At 39.8% G+C, this 21309-nt stretch overlaps 1 protein-coding gene and 1 non-coding gene across 2 annotated transcripts; both read left to right on the forward strand.

The window, feature by feature from the left end:
• Window positions 1–337: 337 nt before the first annotated feature.
• On the forward strand, window positions 338–7350 carry LOC145575735 (uncharacterized). Its single transcript, XM_081633548.1, has 4 exons — window positions 338–1442; window positions 1523–1905; window positions 2549–3671; window positions 7277–7350. Exons 1-4 carry the CDS (start codon window positions 338–340, stop codon window positions 7348–7350), a joined length of 2685 nt encoding a protein of 894 aa, XP_081489674.1.
• Window positions 7351–15565: 8215 nt separating this feature from the next.
• Window positions 15566–15672, forward strand: LOC145577171 (small nucleolar RNA R71). Its single transcript, XR_014098652.1, has one exon. It is a non-coding gene; the product is annotated as a small nucleolar RNA R71 (small nucleolar RNA).
• Window positions 15673–21309: the final 5637 nt, after the last annotated feature.

The raw sequence follows: 21309 nt of genomic DNA on the forward strand, positions 1-21309 counted from the left end.
CCTTTGTAAAAATATCTTGCTCCTATAAGCTTCCTATAATTAATTACCCATTAGTTAGTTTTATCTCTAAATAATAATATATTCCCTTTTGTTCCATGAAATTCTTATTAACTAATTAATTACGAAGTAATTATTAATAATGATAATGTTAGAGATAATATCGGAAAATATATGTGTGATATATTTTCCGTATTGATCTTATTAGGAGAATAATATATTTAGGTTTATTATATGTTAAGATATTATTTAAGTTCATGAACCAAGGTTAAAACCAAAAAAAAAAAAAAAAAAAAAAAAAAAAAAAAAAAAAAATCCGTGAGAATTTGTTCAGTGAGAGATGGGTGAGAAAACTCCGATTGATTTAAACTATTACCTAGGGTCAAGTGATAGTCCCGGTAGTGTGATCACTCCTATTCAATTGCGTGGTGAGAATTATGATGAATGGTCACAAGCTATTCGAAGGGCTTTGATGGCTAAGAGAAAATTCGGTTTTGTAGATGGGACAATCCCAAAACCGGCAGAACCTGCTTCGAAGGTAAATGATTGGATTGCTGTGCAATCTATGCTAGTGTCGTGGATAACAAATACTCTTGATCCGAAGGTGCGATCGACGATTGGTGATTATGATGATGCGAGTATTTTGTGGACGAATTTTAAGAATCGCTTTTGTGTGGTGAGTGGTACCCGTGTGTGCCAATTGAAGACAACTTTAGGTGAATGCAAGCAAGGTTCTAATGAATCCATGGCTGATTACTTTGGCAGACTTTCGAAAGTGTGGAAGGAGCTTCTCACATTTATACGTGTGCCCAAGTGTGCGTGTGGGAAGTGTACTTGCAACATTGTTGCTCAAGTTGAGGAAATTAGAGAAGAAGATTATCTTCATTATTTTTTGATCGGTTTGGAGGATCATTATGCATCGATTCGTACCCATCTTCTTGCTCAAATACCTTTACCGTCGGTTGATATTGCCTATCAAAATATTGTGATGTCTGAGCGCCTCCGTGATGGTGCCACGATCAAGGAGAATAAGGACACAGTGAGTGCCTTTCGAGTGGATGCCCGATCAAAACAGAAATATGGTGATAAAAGTGACAAATTTTGTAACCATTGTAATCGGGAAGGTCATGATGAGGAAGGATGTTTCCAACTACATGGCTATCCCGAATGGTGGGGAGATAGAGGCCATGGCGGACGAGGCCGTGGTCGTGGTGGGGGGCGTAGCAGTGGTGGTCGTGGGTCACGTTCCAACAGTAGTGGCACGACAGCAACTACACCTCCTTCCTCTTCGCAGAATGTGCGTGCAAACAAGGTGGCTGGTGGTTCGAGTACTACGCAGCAATCAAAGGCGTCTTCTGATGATGCAGCGAGCTTGGTTCGGGTGAATGCTTCCCAAATTCAGCAAATACTGGATATCTTGAATCAAAAGAATAGACAGTTGCATGGTAAGGAAAATACTATCCCTTGGATTGTAGATACGGGAGCATCCAATCATGTGACGTGTGATTTTTCGATATACTCCAAGATGTGAAGCGAGTTCAAAATTGTCCCGTTGGTTTGCCCGATGGAAAATCGGCAAATGCGGATCAATTGGGAACGGTGATATTGCCCGGTGGTTTACGGCTTGATAATGTTCTTTATGTGCCTCAATTAACTTGCAACTTAATATCTGTAACTCAATTGAGTGATGAATCTAAGTGTGTGATGCAATTTACTAACAAAATATGTGTTATACAGGACCAACAGACGAGGAGGGTGATTGGTGTGGCTGAACGTGAAGATGGACTGTACCTTTTCCATGGTGTTCCTCAAGTGAAGGTTCTAGCAGTGGATGGAGAGTCTTCGTTCGATTTATGGCATCAACGGATGGGTCACCCTTTAGAGACGGTGTTGAAGATGCTTCCGATTGTGAGTAGTTCTTCTAGGATTCATAATAATAAAGCATGTGATGTTTGTCCTCGTGCTAAACAAACTAGATGTAGTTTTCCAATTAGTGAGAATAATGCAAGTCGAATTTTTGAACTTATTCATATAGATTTGTGGGGGTCGTACAAAACTCCGTCTTCTTGTGGTGCACATTATTTTTTAACAATAGTTGATGATTTTTCTAGAGGAGTTTGGATTTATTTATTGAAAAATAAAACTGATGTTGAAAAGATGTTCTTGAGTTTTATTGCTATGATTAAAAGACAATTTAATCAAGAAGTTAAAATTGTTAGGAGTGATAATGGAACGGAGTTTAACTCCTTGCGTGATTATTTTTGTAAAAATGGTATCGTATTTGAGACATCGTGTGTGGGGACACCACAACAAAATGGGAGAGTAGAGAGAAAACATCAACATATATTAAATGTGGCGAGGGCATTGCGATTTCAAGGAAATTTGCCATTGAAATTTTGGGGGGAATGTGTTTTATCTGCTTGTCACTTGATTAATAGAACTCCGACACCTTTGCTTGGAAATAAAACCCCGTTTGAAATGTTGTTCAATAAACCACCAATTTATGATTATCTCCGGGTTTTTGGGTGTTTGTTTTGCCCATAATCAAAAGAGTAAAGGAGATAAATTTGCTAGTAGAAGTAGAAAGTGTGTGTTTTTGGGGTATCCATTTGGGAAGAAAGGTTGGAGAGTGTTTGATTTAGAAACCGAAGAAATTTTTGTTTCTCGAGATGTGCGGTTTTTTGAGACTATTTTTCCATTTACTACTCCTATGTGTGAGAATACACCGAGGGAAGGTCACTCACAAATGCTGGAAGGTTATGGCAGTGATGATGAATGGTTGTATGGGGATCATGGTGTGAGGCCTAGAGAGCAGCCACGGACAGTAGAGTCCGCAGCCAGGCCGCGGCCTGAAGGGGCAGACCGCAGCCCACTTGCGGAGGGGACTGCTGGCAGCCCAGCTGCTACTGTGCAGCACGATGCAGGTGCTGTACTAGACAGCCAGCAACAGCCAGGTAACGCACAACAACCCAGTGCGTGTGTTGGGGATGTGTGTGTGCAGAAGCAGCAGCGAAATTGTGATGTTGGAGGGGCTGCCATGCGTGAGCAAGGTCGAGAGGTTGAGGAGTTGGGAAAAGGCAAGCAACCAAAAATACCTACATCATTGACGAAATTTCGTGATATTGTGACTCATACAATACGGAAAAACAGTCCATCCAACAAGGCTACACCTACATCATCTTCCCCAGGTACTCCTTATCCCCTCACATATTATGTTGATTGCTCACGTTTTTCTGAAAAGCATAAAAAGTACATTGCAGCTATAACAGCAGGTCATGAGCCTAAGACATTTAAAGAGGCTATGAAGCATGCAGGGTGGAGAGATGCAATGGCCGCTGAGATTAGAGCTCTAGAAGAGCAGGGCACGTGGGTTCTTGAGAAACTTCCGCCTGGAAAGAAAGCTCTAGGTAGTAAGTGGGTGTATACAGAGAAGCGAGATGAACATGGTAATCTACTACGCTTAAAGGCAAGATTGGTAATCTTGGGCAATCACCAAGTTGAAGGTATAGATTACAATGAGACATTCGCTCCAGTGGCGAAGATGGCGACAATTAGAACATTCCTGGCAGTTGCAGCTGTGAAGAATTGGGAAGTGCATCAGATGGATGTGCATAATGCCTTTTTACATGGAGACCTAGAGGAGGAAATATACATGAAAATTCCCCTTGGTTTTGGTAAAGGGATATTCGGTCGTTGGACGATCACCCTAAAACCAACAATATTTCTACCTAAACCAACCTAAAACAAGTCTAGGGTAAGTAGAGGATCGTATCCACAGGGAATGGGTAAGTACACCGAGAGTATGAAACGGTTGCAATCTAGTTCGGTCACAAATTGGGTTTTGAATGGTAAGCTACTATATAAAAGAACGCTAGGGGAAACGGGATTCAACACCAACCAAAGCCAAGGAATCAATAACAGGGACAAATCATGAATACACATAGAGGATAGAAAAGGAACTTAACATTGCCTTCTTTCAAAGTCACAACATAAGTACTCCCTAGATTAAGCACTAACACGATAAGGATTAAGTCTCAAGGATAGGAAGTGGGTTTCTAGCTCGAGTTTGTCTCTCGATCGCTCCGAACTAGCATGAAGCTCGGATAATTGGGATTTCTCACCTAATTACCATACTAAAGCAACCTAGTCAATGAAACCAAACATCCAAAATCATGAAAGTAGCATAATCTAATTACACAAGAAAAGACTCACTCCGAAGCCCCATCTTTCGATGTGAGAAAAGAGATGAACACATGGGCATAATGTGGCCAACAAAATACACATGCAATAATCAATTCAAGCATAAACAACTATCAATCCAAGGTAGCACATGAATAATTCCAAGTCAATTAACCATAGCTTGGTTGGGTCTTTACCCAACCCCTAACTAAAAGACTACTCACTAAACATGGTGGAAATTACTCTAACAATTAAATCTAGGGTTTTCATGAATTCAAATAAGCTAGGAAAGAGATGAAACAAGGATGGATTAAACATGCAAGAACAAATAAACAAGATTAAGGGAGAAATTATCAACTCAAAGCAATTAAAATTAAAAATTAAGAGCAAGAGATAGAGGAAAGAGATTACTTAATAAACTTCAAAGTTGGGAAAATTGTTGAAATTGATGGAACAAACTTCCAATAATTCTACTACAATGATTGAGTTTGAGAAGATCTAAGCTAATTAATGAGGGTTGAGAAGAACTAAGGGCCTAGGAAAACTAAGAGGGAAAAAGAAGATCCAAAACTGAAGCTAAGTCGTCCTATTTATATGCCCAGAAATTACATCGTAAAATCCGTCAAAATTAGTCTTCAGAACAGGAGGAGCGCCCGCTCCAGTAAGTAGGAGCGCCCGCTCCTGGGTGTGGAGCGCCCGCTCCTGGGCTCTCTGCACGCCCTCTCCTCTTGCACCAGTTTGAGGCAGTTTGTAGAGGATCGGGGAGGAGCGCCCGCTCCTTGGAGGCTGCACGCCCGCTCCTATATGTGCAGGGGGAGGCAGAATGTGGTGCTGGGATGAGGAGCGGCCGCTCCTCTAAGGGTGCACGCCCGCTCCTGCCTGATATTGCTCCCTCGAGAAAGTCTTCATGCTCACGCTACTTAACCATAATCTCATTGAACCTACAAACACGAGCACACACATAAAAAGAAACGGGAAACCCAAAAGATGCAAGTATGCACAAAAAGAGTTAGAAAAAGGGATTGAAGTAGGGGAAAGAGTACAAAACTGTGTTTTAAAAAGCCATGATAAGTGGACAAATAAAACACTTATCAAATTCCCCCAAGCTAGCCAATTGCTTGTCCCTAAGCAATTCACTTGGCGCAAAAGAAACCAATAGATTAGTCCGCTCAAAGAAAAGCACATGTACAGATAAAAGAATCCTTAAGCAATAAAAACTCGAGTATGAGGTATATGCCTAAGATCAACCACGGTCATGACTAGCCAAGGCCTAGTTAACCTTCCCGAATGTACTCAACTTTGGTCCATTCAACCAATCTTACCGCGTCCCCAACACAAAGTTCAAATTCCCCCTAATGGTAGTGTCTCATGACTCCTCGAAGGAGCCGGAAGAAAAATAAACAAAAGAAGGTTTAGAACACTCGACATCTCAATGATAAGTACCCTCTCCATATGCTTGTGAACCAACTCCCTCCACCGACTATGGCTTCAACTACTCTACTAACATTACAAGACTCAAGGATTACGGCACAAAGTTAAGGCATAGAGAAAACTAGAAATGCTTTGCAATTAAAGTCAAGCTAAGATATATAACACTAAGAGCAAACCTAAAGAGGTTCCTAACTTTGACCCAAATTACAAACTATGAATAAACTTGAAACAAAAATGCACCCCCAAGCTTGTTTAATTGCTAGGGTGGTGGCTATTCATCACTTCTTTTTCTTTCTTTCTTTCTCTATTTTTTTTTTCTTTTTCTTTTTCTTTCTTTTTTTTTTTTTTTTTTTTTTTTTTTTTTTAAACTTGGCATTTACATCACAAACTATTATTTATAACAACTTAAAGATTGAACTAATGAAACAAGAATGACATGCCTTAACTTTGTGCGAATGAACAATACATAACAATCTTCATGATCACTAAGAGTGGTTTAGGCCGCGATCTTGGGAGTTAAGACTCAAGTTCTCGATCTAGGTACTAAATCAAAGAGGATCCTTGCCACTCATTCAAAATGTAGTAGGCTTGAAAAATATTACAACCTCACTTTTGGGAACAATGTGGGATCAATTACTACCTTTCGGGGTTCAAATTCCTTCGATATGGGCGACACCTTCTTACCACAATCCTAGACTTTTGGTTTCGTACATTCGGTAAGGTTATTCTCACACTAGCCTAAACTAGCCAATTCTATGTTCAACCAAGGGCATCTAAACCATACTCGAAATTTTATTACCAAAAGAAAGCAGATATCCATCACATGCAATCCAATATCATCATTGAGGACTATTCTAAAAGCAAAAATGTTTTTTTTTTTTTTTTTTTTTTTTTTTTTTTTTTTTTTTTTTTTAAAGGGGTAAAGGGACTAAAAGGAAAATAAAAACAAGAAAAGAAGGGAAGCAGTTACCATTGATCTTGATGTAGTAGTGTCTCTTATATACAAGGTGATAAAAGAGTAGTGATTAGTAGCAAAGCAAACAAGGACTATTATGAGTGGATCATACACATATGAGTTAAACAATCATTCCACAATTCATAAATAAATCGTCATTTGCAAAACTAGGACAATTATAACACAAGCTCACTTGAATTCATTTTACCATAAAAGACACTAGTCGAATCATCAAGCCAAATGACTACAAGCAAAGAAAATATATACAAAGTCTAAACTAATTAAAAGAAACACAATTTTTTTTTTTTTTTTTTTTTTTTTTTTTTTTTAGAGGAGGGGAAAGAGGTACTAGCTAAAGAATTTGGATTAAGGGAGGAGGAACTAGCTAAAGAAGATTAGGAGAGGGAAGGAGAAGAGGAAGGAAGGAGAAACTAACTAAAGAATTTGGATTAAGGGCTTTGGATTTTTGGGTTTTGAATTTTTTTTTGGGAAGGAGAGGAGGCTCATCAACAAATATCATCATCGAAAATGAAGCACATAAACCAAACCAAGCTCATCAAAATGCAAAGATTCAACCATTAACTAACCAATCAAGACAAACGGAGCATAATCAAATTAAGCACAAAACTAGCAACATCAAATCCCAACTCTTTGCAAGGCCTAAATACTCCCCCAAGCTAGACATTTAGTCACCGTTTCAATGAAACAAAATAGGCAATGAAGTAACCTCCCCCAAGCTTGGGATTGGCACCGTCCTCGGTGTCCCAAGAAGTGAAAAGGGGCAATGAAACGGTGACTAGAATGCCTAGACCATCTAACTATGTCGGCGTCCCGACGAATAGTGATAATTGTAGTTAATATCTACATCACTAGAAGTGGCCGGGGCGTCTACATAAGGAGGTAGATCATAGTTGGGGCAAGTGCGGTAATGGCCAAAGTCCGGCATACCTTGCTCACCCCAACCACCATCATAGCCGGGTGGAAACCCGTAATGCCCCCTTAGGGGGGGATCGAGCACCTCCGAAGATGAACTATCTCCACTAACCTCGGGGACATAGTAATAGCTAGGGTCGCCCCTATAATCACTTCCCCCGGGTTGTGTGTAGTCATAAGGGGGAAAGGAGCGAAGCTCCTCAATTGAACTACGCGGGCCTTGCCAAAAGGGGTAGGTGGGTTGGCCATTGTTCCAACCCGCTACCGGCCCTTCTTGAACGGGACGGTTGGGATAGTTGAGGTAAGGGAGAAAGTCTCCCCTCTCAACTTGATGTTGGTAGCTTCTCTCCGCTACAAAACTTTGGTACTCATTTTGTTCAAGAAGTCTTTGATTGGTTAGATTTAATTGGTTGAAAGCAATTTCCACATCAAAGAGAGAAGAGGAGGAAGAGGAACCATCTACCCTAGATTGGGGAATGGAGGATGTACTCATACGACGGGGTACGGGTACATTCTCGCCACCACCGGCCATACCTCGTGGGAGTTGATCTCTTGGCACTTGCCATGTGTCCCCCACCGAGTTATTAACCGCCGGATTTGGGAGAGTGCAATAATGCACCCCATTGACCTTCCAACTAAAGCGAAGATTTCGGCCCGGAATTTCACTAAGGAACTTCATATCACTAAGTGCCTTAAGATCAAGCATGTTAGAACTTTGGACCGGGGTCATTTGGTCTAGAAAAGACCCAAACCCTAACTTCCTCGCAATAATTGAAATCATTCCCCCGCATCTAATCTCTCCGCTCATCTCTCCACTTTCTCTTATTTCAATACATCTCTTGATGAACAAGTATCCCATGTTCACATTCCCTTCCACATTTCCTTCGAATCTTGAAGCTAGAAAGAGGCATTTGATCTCCTCTTTAGTTAGCTTCCCTAAGTCTTGTTTAGAAAAACAAGCATAGCTCATGATTCGCATGAAGATTCGAAGGACGGGGTGGATAATGTGGCTAGCATGGCTAGACCGGGTTGTGAAATTGGGATACCCCGCAATGGTATTCCACCACACTTGCTCCTCATAACTTGAGAAGTAAGTACCATTGGGGTCATAGATTTGGTTGAGGGTGGGCCATTCAAAAATTTCGTTCAATCTCGTCAAAGTTAAGGTTTTTTCGACATTGAACATTCTAAATTTTATTTCGCATTCCAATGGCTCATCCTCAAGGTTTATGCGCTTCATAGAAACCGATGAGAGGAATTCAAGAGTTAGGGAAGAAAAGGTTTCTTCCGCAAGGTCCAAGAAGTCTAGCCAACCGAAGTTTTCGGCTACTCTTCTAATTCCCTCATCGACCCCTAGAAGTCGCATTGAATGTTGATGATAGAATCGGGTTGGAATAATTTTTCGTTTGGAAAGGTCATCGAAAGGCTTTTTAAATCGTTTATCGATTTTTAAAGTTGGTGGTGGGTTAGGGCTTTCTCGTTGTGAAGGGGATGAGGATGTTTGAGGTTCACTTGTTTTTCTTTTCTTAATCCCTCCAATGAATTTCTTCATTTTTTTTTTCTTTTAGTTCGGAAAAAGGTAATTAGGAATAACACTCAACAACAAACAACTCCACACACACCCTTAACTTCAAACCCCCTTTAAAAATCCAAATGTACCTGTTCCACAACACAACCAACAATATATTCCAACACAAAAATTCCAACAACAATGCACTTCACTAATTTCACACAAACCAAATTCACAAAATCACAATGTTTATGTAATTTTCGATCACAATTTCAATTATTCTAAAGATCATTCACAATTTTCTCTAACAATTCTCCATAAACAACAATAATTGTTCAATTCTAACCAATCATGCAATTAACTACACAATTTGTATGGAATAAACAATAATTATGAAAATTTGAAAAAGAGAGTTGAGTAGAGAAGTGGATTATACCAAATAGAGTATGAAAATACTCTAAAATCCTCCAAGACTACCCAAATTTGCTCCTCCTTCTTCAAGATTTCACCTTCTTGCTCTTGTTCTTCAATGGAGATTTTGTGGGTTTTCGAATTTTTGACCAAATTTGTGAATTTTTGTGATTTTTAGAAAGAGAATTGGAAGGAGAGTAAGAATTTGTAAATTTTGAGTGAAAAAAATGAAGGATTGATGATGATTTTGATGAGAGAAGGTAGAGAAGATGGGGATTTTAGAGTGAGAAAGAGGTGGGTAAAGAGGAGAGAGAATATGAATGTGGTGAATGAGAGGTGGGAGATGAAAGTGGGTAAAAAGGGATAAGGGGAAATCCCCCTTTTTTTTTTTTTACACGGCAAGGGAGGAGCGGGCGTGCTGGGGTGGAGGAGCGCCCGCTCCTTCTGTAAGAGGTAGTTACTGCCTCTTTTTCGATAGTAGGAGCGGGCGTGCAGGGATTAGGAGCGCCCGCTCCTACTTCTTGGTATCGATTCTGCCAATTTTTTTTCAAAACTCAATTTTTTTTTTTTTTTTTTTTTTTTTTTTTTTCGAGAGCTTAGTATAGGAGCGGGCGTGCAGGTGTTAGGAGCGCCCGCTCCTACATTTTCTGAAGTTCCTGCCAGATCTTTGATATAGAGGAGCGGGCGTGCACTCCTTCAGGAGCGCCCGCTCCTAGAATTTCAAGAGTTCCTGCCCAAATTTGAGTATACAGGAGCGGGCGTGCACTCCTTCAGGAGCGCCCGCTCCTAGAATTTCAAGAGTTCCTGTTTGACTGCTGTTGTTTGGAGCGGGCGTGCACTCCTTGAGGAGCGCCCGCTCCTAAACTTGCTGGAGTTCCTGCCCAATTGCTGCTATTGGGAGCGGGCGTGCACTAGGGTAGGAGCGCCCGCTCCTATCTGGAGTTTCCAAATTTACATTTCTTTTCTCCGAGCAAATTACCTACAGCAAAACAAAACACTAAACAAAACATTCAAAATGTTAAGTGTTAGTTTAAGCTCTTTCATCTCTCTCTCTCGTTTTTTTTTTTTTTTTTTTTTTTTTTTTTTTTTTTTTTTTTAGTAAAAGCAAAAATACACGGGTTGCCTCCCGGGAGCGCTTCTTTAACGTCACTAGCTTGACGCCCTTCCGTTCACATTAACTGGAGACATTGAATTCCTTGACCTTGATGGAGTGAACCACACCTTTCTTGTCACCCTCATAATAAATCTTGAGGCGTTGACCATTCACTTTGAATGCTCCGGTGCTCTCACTCCAAACTTCAACTGAGCCATAGGGAAATACCTTTACAACTTGAAAAGGACCACTCCACCTTGATTTAAGCTTTCCGGGAAAAAGCTTTAACCTTGAGTTGTAGAGAAGGACCTTATCACCTTCCTTGAAATCCCTCTTGATAATGTACTTGTCATGAAACTCCTTAGACTTCGCCTTGTAAGAGCTTGCATTATCGTATGCATTCATTCTTAATTCCTCTAATTCATGCAAGTCTAGCATTCTTTTCTCTCCGGCACTTTTGAGGTCAAAATTCAAGGCTTTAATTGCCCATTGAGCCTTGTGCTCCAATTCCACGGGCAAATGGCAAGACTTCCCATAGACCAACTTGTAAGGAGTGGTCCCTATGGGTGTCTTAAAAGCCGTACGGTATGCCCATAAGGCATCATCAAGTTTTGCCGCCCAATCCTTCTTACTTCTAGCCACGGTCTTCTCCAAAATGAGCTTGATTTCTCTATTTGAAACCTCCGTTTGGCCGCTTGTCTGAGGATGATAGGACAAACCCACCTTATGGTGTACTCCGTACTTAGCCAATAAAGCTTTGAATGTTCGATGAGCAAAATGAGACCCTCCATCACTTATCACAGCTCGTGGAACGCCAAATCTTGGGAATATGATCTTTCTAAACATCTTCATCACCACCTTGGAGTCGTTCTTTGGTGATGCAAGAGCTTCCACCCATTTGGACACATAGTCCACCGCTACTAGAATGTAGAGATTACCGTAAGATGAAGGAAAGGGACCCATGAAGTCGATCCCCCAAACATCAAATACCTCTAATTCCAAGATCGGATTTTGAGGCATCTCATTTCTTTTTGATATGTTCCCGGTTCTTTGGCATTTGTCACAAGTCTTCACAAAGACCCATGCATCCTTGAAGAGAGTAGGCCAAAATAACAAACATTGCAACACTTTTGCCGCCGTTTTGTTTGCTCCCATATGACCACCACATTGTGATGAGTGGCACATATGAAGCACACTTTGAATTTCATCGTCGGGAACACATCTTCTCAAAAGATCATCCACCCCTATCTTGTACAAAATAGGATCATCCCATATGTACCTTTTCGACTCGTGCTTCAATTTTCTTCTTTGTTGAGGGGTGAACTCCGGTGGAATTGCCTCACAAGACAAGTAGTTCACTATATCGGCATACCAAGGCAATGACTTTGCTTGGATAGCATACAAAACATCATCTTTGAGCTCATCATTGATTGGAAGTTGATCAACATCTTCATCTCGGATTTCCAACCTTGACAAATGATCCGCTACCGAATTTTCCGTACCCTTTTTGTCTTTAACCTCTATATCAAAATCTTGTAGAGCAAGCACCCATCTCATCAACCTAGGCTTTGAATGCTTCTTGGACATGAGATATTTGATTGCCGAATGGTCGGTGTAGACAATGGTTTTTGAACCCAAAAGGTAAGAACGGAACTTGTCAAAGGCGTAGATTACCGCAAGAAGCTCCTTCTCGGTCGTGGTGTAGTTCTTTTGTGCATCATTCAGTGTCTTGCTTGCATAGTGGATCACGTGCACCCTCTTTTCTTTCTTTTGCCCCAACACGGCACCAACCGCCGTGTCACTTGCATCACACATTAGTTCAAAGGGGAGGCTCCAATCCGGAGCTTGCACTATTGGTGCCGAGATCAATGCTTCCTTCAACCTACAAAACGCATCTAGACAAGCACCATCAAATACAAAATCACACTCCTTTTGAAGAAGTGTAGTAAGAGGTTTGGCTATTTTAGAGAAGTCCTTGATGAAACGCCGATAGAAACCGGCATGTCCCAAGAAAGATCTCACCCCTTTCACATTAGTAGGGGGTGGGAACTTCTCTATTACATCCACCTTAGCCCTATCAACCTCAATCCCCTCATGGGAGATCTTATGGCCAAGAACAATGCCTTCTTGAACCATAAAATGACATTTCTCCCAATTAAGGACGAGGTTGACCTCTTCACACTTTTTCAAACATCGCGTGAGATTAATTAAACAATCATCAAAAGAACTTCCCCCAACCGAGAAGTCATCCATAAAAACTTCCATTTCTTTTTCAATCATATCCGCAAAAATTGCCATCATACATCTTTGGAAGGTAGCGGGGGCATTGCATAAGCCAAATGGCATCCTACGGTAAGAATAGGTGCCATATGGACAAGTGAATGTTGTTTTCTCTTGGTCATCCGGGTGAATTGGGATTTGAAAGAACCCGGAATAACCATCAAGATAACAAAAATACTTGTGAGATGCTAGCCTTTCCAACATTTGATCAATAAAAGGCAATGGGAAGTGGTCTTTCTTGGTGGATGTGTTTAGCCTACGATAGTCTATACACATCCTCCAACCGGTAATAGTTCTAGTAGGGATGAGTTCACTTTTTTCATTTTTAATAACCGTCATCCCCCCCTTTTTAGGGACTACTTGCACCGGTGCCACCCATCTACTATTAGAAATAGGATAGATGATACCGGCGGCAAGTAGTTTAAGAACTTCCTTCTTGACCACTTCAAGCATTGGAGGATTAAGCTTTCTTTGTCTTTCAATTGATGGTTTAGCATCATCCTCCAATGAAATTCGATGCATACAAAGCGTTGGGCTTATACCTTTCAAATCATCCATTTTATATCCCAAAGCTTTGCGATGCATTCTCAATACATTCAATAATTTCGAGGTTTGAACCTCATCCAATGAAGCATTAACAATAACCGGAAAAGTAGAAGATGGACCAAGAAACTCATACCTCAAGTTGGATGGTAGAGGTTTTAGCTCTACACTTGGGCATTCCTTACCATTGTCGTTCATGAGTTGCTTCTTCACTTCTTCTTTTCCAATTACTAGGTTTGCTTCTTCCTTGTCCATGGGGGTGGAGTCAAGAATCTCCTCAATTGGCTCCATCTCCATGTTTTCATTGCAAAACCTATCTTTTCTTTCAAGTTCATACTCAAGAGAATCATTAGTGTTATGCAAATGCAATTGTATGGATTTATTAATAACATTCTCAACAATATCAATACTCATACAATCATCCATGTTGGAAGGACATTTCATAACTTGGTTCAGTTTGAATTCCACTTTCTCTTTTCCAACAAGCAAGGACAATTTACCATGTTTCACATCAATAATAGCCCCCGCCGTGGCTAAGAAAGGCCTACCTAGAATTATGGGGACATTCAAGTCCTCATCCATGTCAAGCACAATAAAATCCACCGGAATGTAAAGTTTGCCCACCCTAAGGGGGACATCCTCTAGTTTTCCCAAAGGCATCTTAACCGAACGATCGGCTAATTGAAGGGAAATGTTGGTGGGCTTTAACTCTCCTAGGCCAAGTCTTTTGCACATAGAAAGGGGCATCAAGCTTATGCTAGCGCCAAGATCACATAAAGCACGATCAATTACCATTTCACCAATAGCACATGGAATAGAAAAACTACCGGGATCTTTAAGCTTAGTGGGCAACTTATTTTGAATAATTGCACTACAATTTTCCGGCATATTAATCGTTTCCACAAAGTCAACTTCTCTTTTATTACTCAAAATGTCTTTAAGAAATTTAGCATAAGTTGGCATTTGTTTAATAGCATCGGTGAATGGAATGTTAACATAAAGTTTCCTCAAAACTTCCAAAAACTTAGCAAATTGTTCATCAAGTCTAGACCCGGCAAACCTTCCCGGAAAAGGAAGCTTTGCCACATGTAGCGGGATTTCACTCTCTTTTTTTTCCTTTTCAATTTCTTTCTTTTTGTTTTTCTCTTCTTCTTCTTCTACTCTCAACTCTCCATGGGAATCACTCATTTCAATCACTCTTTCATTTGACTTCTCACCTTCTAAGTCATGTTGCATTCCCTTCCCTTGAACTTCCCCCAAGCTTTTTCCACTTCTAGTTACAATGGCATTGGCTTGCTCTCTAGGATCTAGACCTTGGCTAGGCAATGAGGTACTAGACTTGCCTTTAAGGGCACTAGCTATTTGGGCCATTTGATTTTCCAACATTTTATTGTGGGTTTGCATTTGCTTTAAGCTTTCCTCTAAGTCATTTGTCTTTTTAGTTTGGGAGTTCATGAATTGTTCCAACATGCTTTCTAGATTAGACTTAGGAGGAGGAGGAGCTTGAATTTGAAGTGGTGGTCGAGGGACAGGAGCTATGGTTGGTCTTACTCCTCCATTAAAACCGGGTGGGTTGTGAGTAGAAGAGTATTGGCCTTTTTGTTGGTATTTATTGTCATTTCTATAATTCCGTTGATTATTAGACACATAATTACCACTACCACTAGCTTGACCTTGACCACTACCTTGCCCTTGGTTCTGGCCACTTCTCCAACCAAAATTAGGGTGATGTTTCCATCCCTCGTTGTAGGTGTTGGAATAGGGGTCAAACCTAGGATTAGCATTCACGTTATTGACTTGTTCCATGGAAGGGGAAGGGGAACATTGCTCATTCAACAAATAACAATCGGAAGACGCATGTTCTTCACCACCACATACATCACAAGACATCAATTGCATAGACACATTATCATTCGAAGAATTAGATGCACGTGAATTAGGGAGGGGGGAGATAGGAGGGGGAGAAGATTGCATTTGGTCAAATTTAGAAGACAAGGCATCCAATTTTGAACTAAGCATGTTAATAGCATTTACCTCATACTTTCCCCCTCTCCTAGAGGTGCTTCTTTCATCGGGGCTCCAATCGGTGTAGTTTTGGACTACATCCTCTATGATCTTTAATGCCTCCGCGGGTGGTTTGTTCATGAGTGGCCCACCCGAAGCTCCATCTAAGAGTATGCGGTCCGATCTCAAGAGACCCCTATAGAATCCATGAAGCAAGAGCCAATCTTCCATCCCATGGTGGGGACATTGTTGTTGATAGCTTTTGAATCTCTCCCAAGCATCGTAGAGAGACTCATCGGGCTCTTGTTGGAAGTTTGAAATCTTGGACCTCAACTCCGCCGTTTTCCCAAGAGGAATGAACCTCCCAAGGAATGCTGAAGTTACCTCATTCCAAGTTGTCAATGAATTCGGAGTCAACCTATCGAGCCAATCACTTGCACTCCCCGAAAGAGAAAATTTGAACATGCTTAGAAGAATGTACTCCGGAGTCACCCCATTTGCCTTCACGGTGCTACAATACCGTGTGAATTGCTTTAGATGCGCAATGGGGTCCTCATGCTTTGCCCCGGAGAATTGATGACCCTCAATCAAAGTGATAAGGGCAGGCCTTATCTCGAAATTATTTGCTTCGGTAGTGGGAGTAACAATCCCACTTGCTTCTCGATACGGAGGAGGAACACCAAATTCTCTCAAAGTCTTATTTGGAAGAGCCATCTCAAATTGGTGAAGAGGTGGAGAAGTTGGAGAATCTGTCCTTGGTGACTCTAGTGGAATGGTTTCTCCACTAGTCTCACTAGAACTAGATTGATCGGACTCAACTACCACTTGTGGCTCACTTGATGTGGCACCACTAGCCTTCGCCCTCTTTTCTCTTCGATTTGCCCTTACTACCTTTTCAAGCTCGAGATTCAACGGCACAAGAGGAAGTGTCCTATTGCTGCGTTTGGGCATAAACAAAGAAGACTAGAAGGGAGATTAGTAGGTTAGTCAAAGAAAACAGAGAAAAATAAAACTATACAAATGAACTAGTCTCACATATCTCATAAGTAACTCAATGCTTAACGCCAGTCCCCGGCAACGGCGCCATTTTGGTAAAGGGATATTCGGTCGTTGGACGATCACCCTAAAACCAACAATATTTCTACCTAAACCAACCTAAAACAAGTCTAGGGTAAGTAGAGGATCGTATCCACAGGGAATGGGTAAGTACACCGAGAGTATGAAACGGTTGCAATCTAGTTCGGTCACAAATTGGGTTTTGAATGGTAAGCTACTATATAAAAGAACGCTAGGGGAAACGGGATTCAACACCAACCAAAGCCAAGGAATCAATAACAGGGACAAATCATGAATACACATAGAGGATAGAAAAGGAACTTAACATTGCCTTCTTTCAAAGTCACAACATAAGTACTCCCTAGATTAAGCACTAACACGATAAGGATTAAGTCTCAAGGATAGGAAGTGGGTTTCTAGCTCGAGTTTGTCTCTCGATCGCTCCGAACTAGCATGAAGCTCGGATAATTGGGATTTCTCACCTAATTACCATACTAAAGCAACCTAGTCAATGAAACCAAACATCCAAAATCATGAAAGTAGCATAATCTAATTACACAAGAAAAGACTCACTCCGAAGCCCCATCTTTCGATGTGAGAAAAGGGATGAACACATGGGCATAATGTGGCCAACAAAATACACATGCAATAATCAATTCAAGCATAAACAACTATCAATCCAAGGTAGCACATGAATAATTCCAAGTCAATTAACCATAGCTTGGTTGGGTCTTTACCCAACCCCTAACTAAAAGACTACTCACTAAACATGGTGGAAATTACTCTAACAATTAAATCTAGGGTTTTCATGAATTCAAATAAGCTAGGAAAGAGATGAAACAAGGATGGATTAAACATGCAAGAACAAATAAACAAGATTAAGGGAGAAATTATCAACTCAAAGCAATTAAAATTAAAAATTAAGAGCAAGAGATAGAGGAAAGAGATTACTTAATAAACTTCAAAGTTGGGAAAATTGTTGAAATTGATGGAACAAACTTCCAATAATTCTACTACAATGATTGAGTTTGAGAAGATCTAAGCTAATTAATGAGGGTTGAGAAGAACTAAGGGCCTAGGAAAACTAAGAGGGAAAAAGAAGATCCAAAACTGAAGCTAAGTCGTCCTATTTATATGCCCAGAAATTACATCGTAAAATCCGTCAAAATTAGTCTTCAGAACAGGAGGAGCGCCCGCTCCAGTAAGTAGGAGCGCCCGCTCCTGGGTGTGGAGCGCCCGCTCCTGGGCTCTCTGCACGCCCTCTCCTCTTGCACCAGTTTGAGGCAGTTTGTAGAGGATCGGGGAGGAGCGCCCGCTCCTTGGAGGCTGCACGCCCGCTCCTATATGTGCAGGGGGAGGCAGAATGTGGTGCTGGGATGAGGAGCGGCCGCTCCTCTAAGGGTGCACGCCCGCTCCTGCCTGATATTGCTCCCTCGAGAAAGTCTTCATGCTCACGCTACTTAACCATAATCTCATTGAACCTACAAACACGAGCACACACATAAAAAGAAACGGGAAACCCAAAAGATGCAAGTATGCACAAAAAGAGTTAGAAAAAGGGATTGAAGTAGGGGAAAGAGTACAAAACTGTGTTTTAAAAAGCCATGATAAGTGGACAAATAAAACACTTATCAGGTTTCAATAAAGACAATTCTGATTATGTGTGCAGGATGAACAAATCGTTATATGGTCTAAAGCAGGCTCCTCGTTGTTGGTTTGCTAAACTCACTGCAGCTTTGAAGAAATATGGATTTAAACAATCCTATGGAGATTATTCTTTGTTCACATTGAACAGAGATAAATTACAGTTGAATGTGTTGATCTATGTTGATGATTTGATTGTTGCAGGGAATGATAAAAATGCTTTGTTAAAATTCAAGGAATATTTGGGAAATTGTTTTAAGATGAAAGATTTGGGAGTGTTGAAATACTTCCTAGGTCTTGAGGTAGCTCGAAGCAAATAGGGTTTCTATATTTGTCAGAGGAAATATTCTCTTGACATTATTTCTGAGACTGGACTATTGGGTGCTAAGCCTGCAGATTTTCCGATGGAACAAAATCACAAGTACTAGCTCTCGCAGAGGGAAGATGTCGAGAAGTATAGGAGGCTTGTTGGCCGCCTAATTTACTTAACTGTGACTAGACCAGATCTTGTGTATTCTGTTCATATATTATCTCAGTTTATGCAGAGTCCGAGAGAGGAACATTGGGAGGCTGCACTTCATGTGGTTCGATATTTGAAGAAGAATCTGGGCCAAGGAATACTTCTTAGGTCGGATAGTGCTTTGACACTTGAAGGATGGTGCGATTCTGATTGGGCGAGTTGTCCTTTGACTAGAAGGTCGTTGACTGGTTGGTTTGTGTTGCTAGGTTTTTCCCCGGTGTCTTGGAAAACTAAGAAGCAACCTACGGTGTCCAAATCTTCCTCGGAGGCGGAGTACAGGTCTATGGCAGCAGTGACTTGCGAATTAAAATGGTTGAAACAGATTCTACGTGATTTGGGTGTGCGACATTCGCAAGGCATGAATTTGTTCTGTGACAGTCAGTCAGCTTTGTACATTGCTCAAAATCCGGTGTTTCATGAGAGGACCAAACATATTGAGGTTGATATGCATTTTGTGCGAGATGCGATTAACGATGGTTTGATATGTCCTTCGTATGTTCCAACTAAGATGCAATTGGCAGACATATTTACGAAGGCATGGGGAAGGCTCAGTTTGAGTTTCTACTTGGCAAGTTGGGCATTCGGGATCAATAAGTTCAAGTTCAGTTTAGTTCAGACTGTTTCAGTTTAGTTCATCACAATTCTGCTTAAAAAAACAGTCTTATACATTGACAAGCTGAAACCTAACTTATAAACATTATTATTTCGAAGCAGCAAAAGTATTATTTTATTAACGGACTAGAAATAGAATATTGTCAACATGTTGCACTTGAATGTTGGATCATTTTCATTTACACACGCTCCTTTGTATTTGTTTGGAACAGGCCCAAAGCCTTTATCTGAAAAGCTCTGGCTCTCTGGCCACACACCTGTCACATTACTATTGAGTGTAATTATTCTGGAATAATCAAAATATTGTTTTATTTTTTAAAGACTGGATATAGATGGCATTATTCATGATATATTCTCTATTACATGTTTGTAAATAATGAATTGTAGTAAAGGTGTACCGTTGGGAACTTTAATTTCAAATACAAACCAAACGAAAAGTATTAAGAACTTTCATATATAATGGGTTAGTAATTATTAAGCATGGGTAACAATAGTTATTCCGTACAATTAATTTTGTTATCCCCTAATATAAAATTATTATAGAATGACCTTACATTAGTGAATGTTAGTTCTTTAATACAAATATCAAAATAGAGTGTTGCTAAAAAAAATATATATCTAAATAGAGAAATTTGCATAAGAGAAGTAAAACTTTTACTTGCCGGAATCCAAGTTTGCTATAATCATGCCATCTCCGACGCTTGCTTTCACCCAAATGGACTCATCAGTTCTGTAGTTGTTATGTTGATTTGGAAATCCTAAGAAATCCACTGATCGAGTTGTTAACAACTTTAGTTGCCTGCTTTCCATTATTGATGCAACACTAGGGTGCTCTGCAATAAAACTGATAAGATACAATAAGGGTGAAGTGAACTCTATATAAGTTCAAATAATACATTATCAAACAAAATCAGATGAGACAGACACATATCTTAATTATATTAGGCCCTATTCAGTTCACCTTAAAAAAATAATATTAAATAAAAATAATTTTATTTCAGTAAAAATAATTTCAGTTCAGTAAAATTCAAGTAATTTTAAAGAAAAATTATAATAATAAAAAAATCAGTAAAATTAATTTCAGTTCAATAAAATTAATTTCAATTCAGTAAAAATAATTTAAATTCAGCAAAAATAAATTCAGTTCAGTAAAAATAATTTCAGTTCAGTAAAAATAAGATAAAGTGAACGTGGCCTTACTTGCGAGTTCGTTTGCCTCCTCTTCATGAAGTTTGCAGCAAAGGCATTGAATATTTTATTATATGAATATACAATCCTTTCTGAAGGGTTGAAATCACTGTTCAATTTAAGAATATACATTAAAAAATATATAGGGGGAAAATTTAAATAAATGAGGAATAATATTGATGATATACCTTGCCAATACAGAAGAAATCAATTCATGATGTGAGTTCGTAACAGTCTCTGGGCTCGCTGACAAATAAGGTTCCGCATGGTGAGATCCCAAATGGATGACGTAGTGCTGCATTAATGAAAAATATGAAATATGAGTATTTGATTAATGATAACTTATGTAAAATTAAACAACCTTAGAGTAAAGAAATTTATTTATTCCTTAGTAATAAATTTGTTGTCAATTTTTCTGCTCGTACTTACTACTTGTGTGTTTTTTCAATTAAATGATTTTGAATATTCGAGTTCAAAGAGATAATATATCATTATGTATGAGTGTTCTTGTTCCCATCGTATGTTATGTATTAAATTTTTACCATCAAGATTTTTCTCTGTAAGTTTTTCTGTTTCATTAAAAGATTGCAGTTGGTTAGCTAAGCCCAGTGGTTGGCGGCCTCTTTTCAACCTGCGAAAAATGTTCGATTCTCGCCCTGCTAGGGCCATCTATTTACCCTAAAAAGATAATCACAATTATCCACTTAATTTTTTTTTTCATAATAAATACTCCCTCCGTCTCATAATATAGTTCCTATTTGTGTTTTTCACGGTTTTTAAGAAATAGGAGGAGAAAGTGGATAATGTATATTAATAAAAGTGCAAAGTACAATCATAGACAAAAGTGAGAGAGAAAGTGGAAAAAAGTACAATGCATGTGCAAAATTCAAGGGTAAATTAGAAAGTAAAATAAATAAAGTTGAAAATGTAAGGGTATAATAGTCTTTACACAA

This window comes from Chenopodium album, chromosome 13 (assembly GCF_948465745.1).
Source record: "Chenopodium album chromosome 13, dcCheAlbu1.1, whole genome shotgun sequence".
NCBI classification, from domain to species: domain Eukaryota; kingdom Viridiplantae; phylum Streptophyta; class Magnoliopsida; order Caryophyllales; family Amaranthaceae; genus Chenopodium; species Chenopodium album.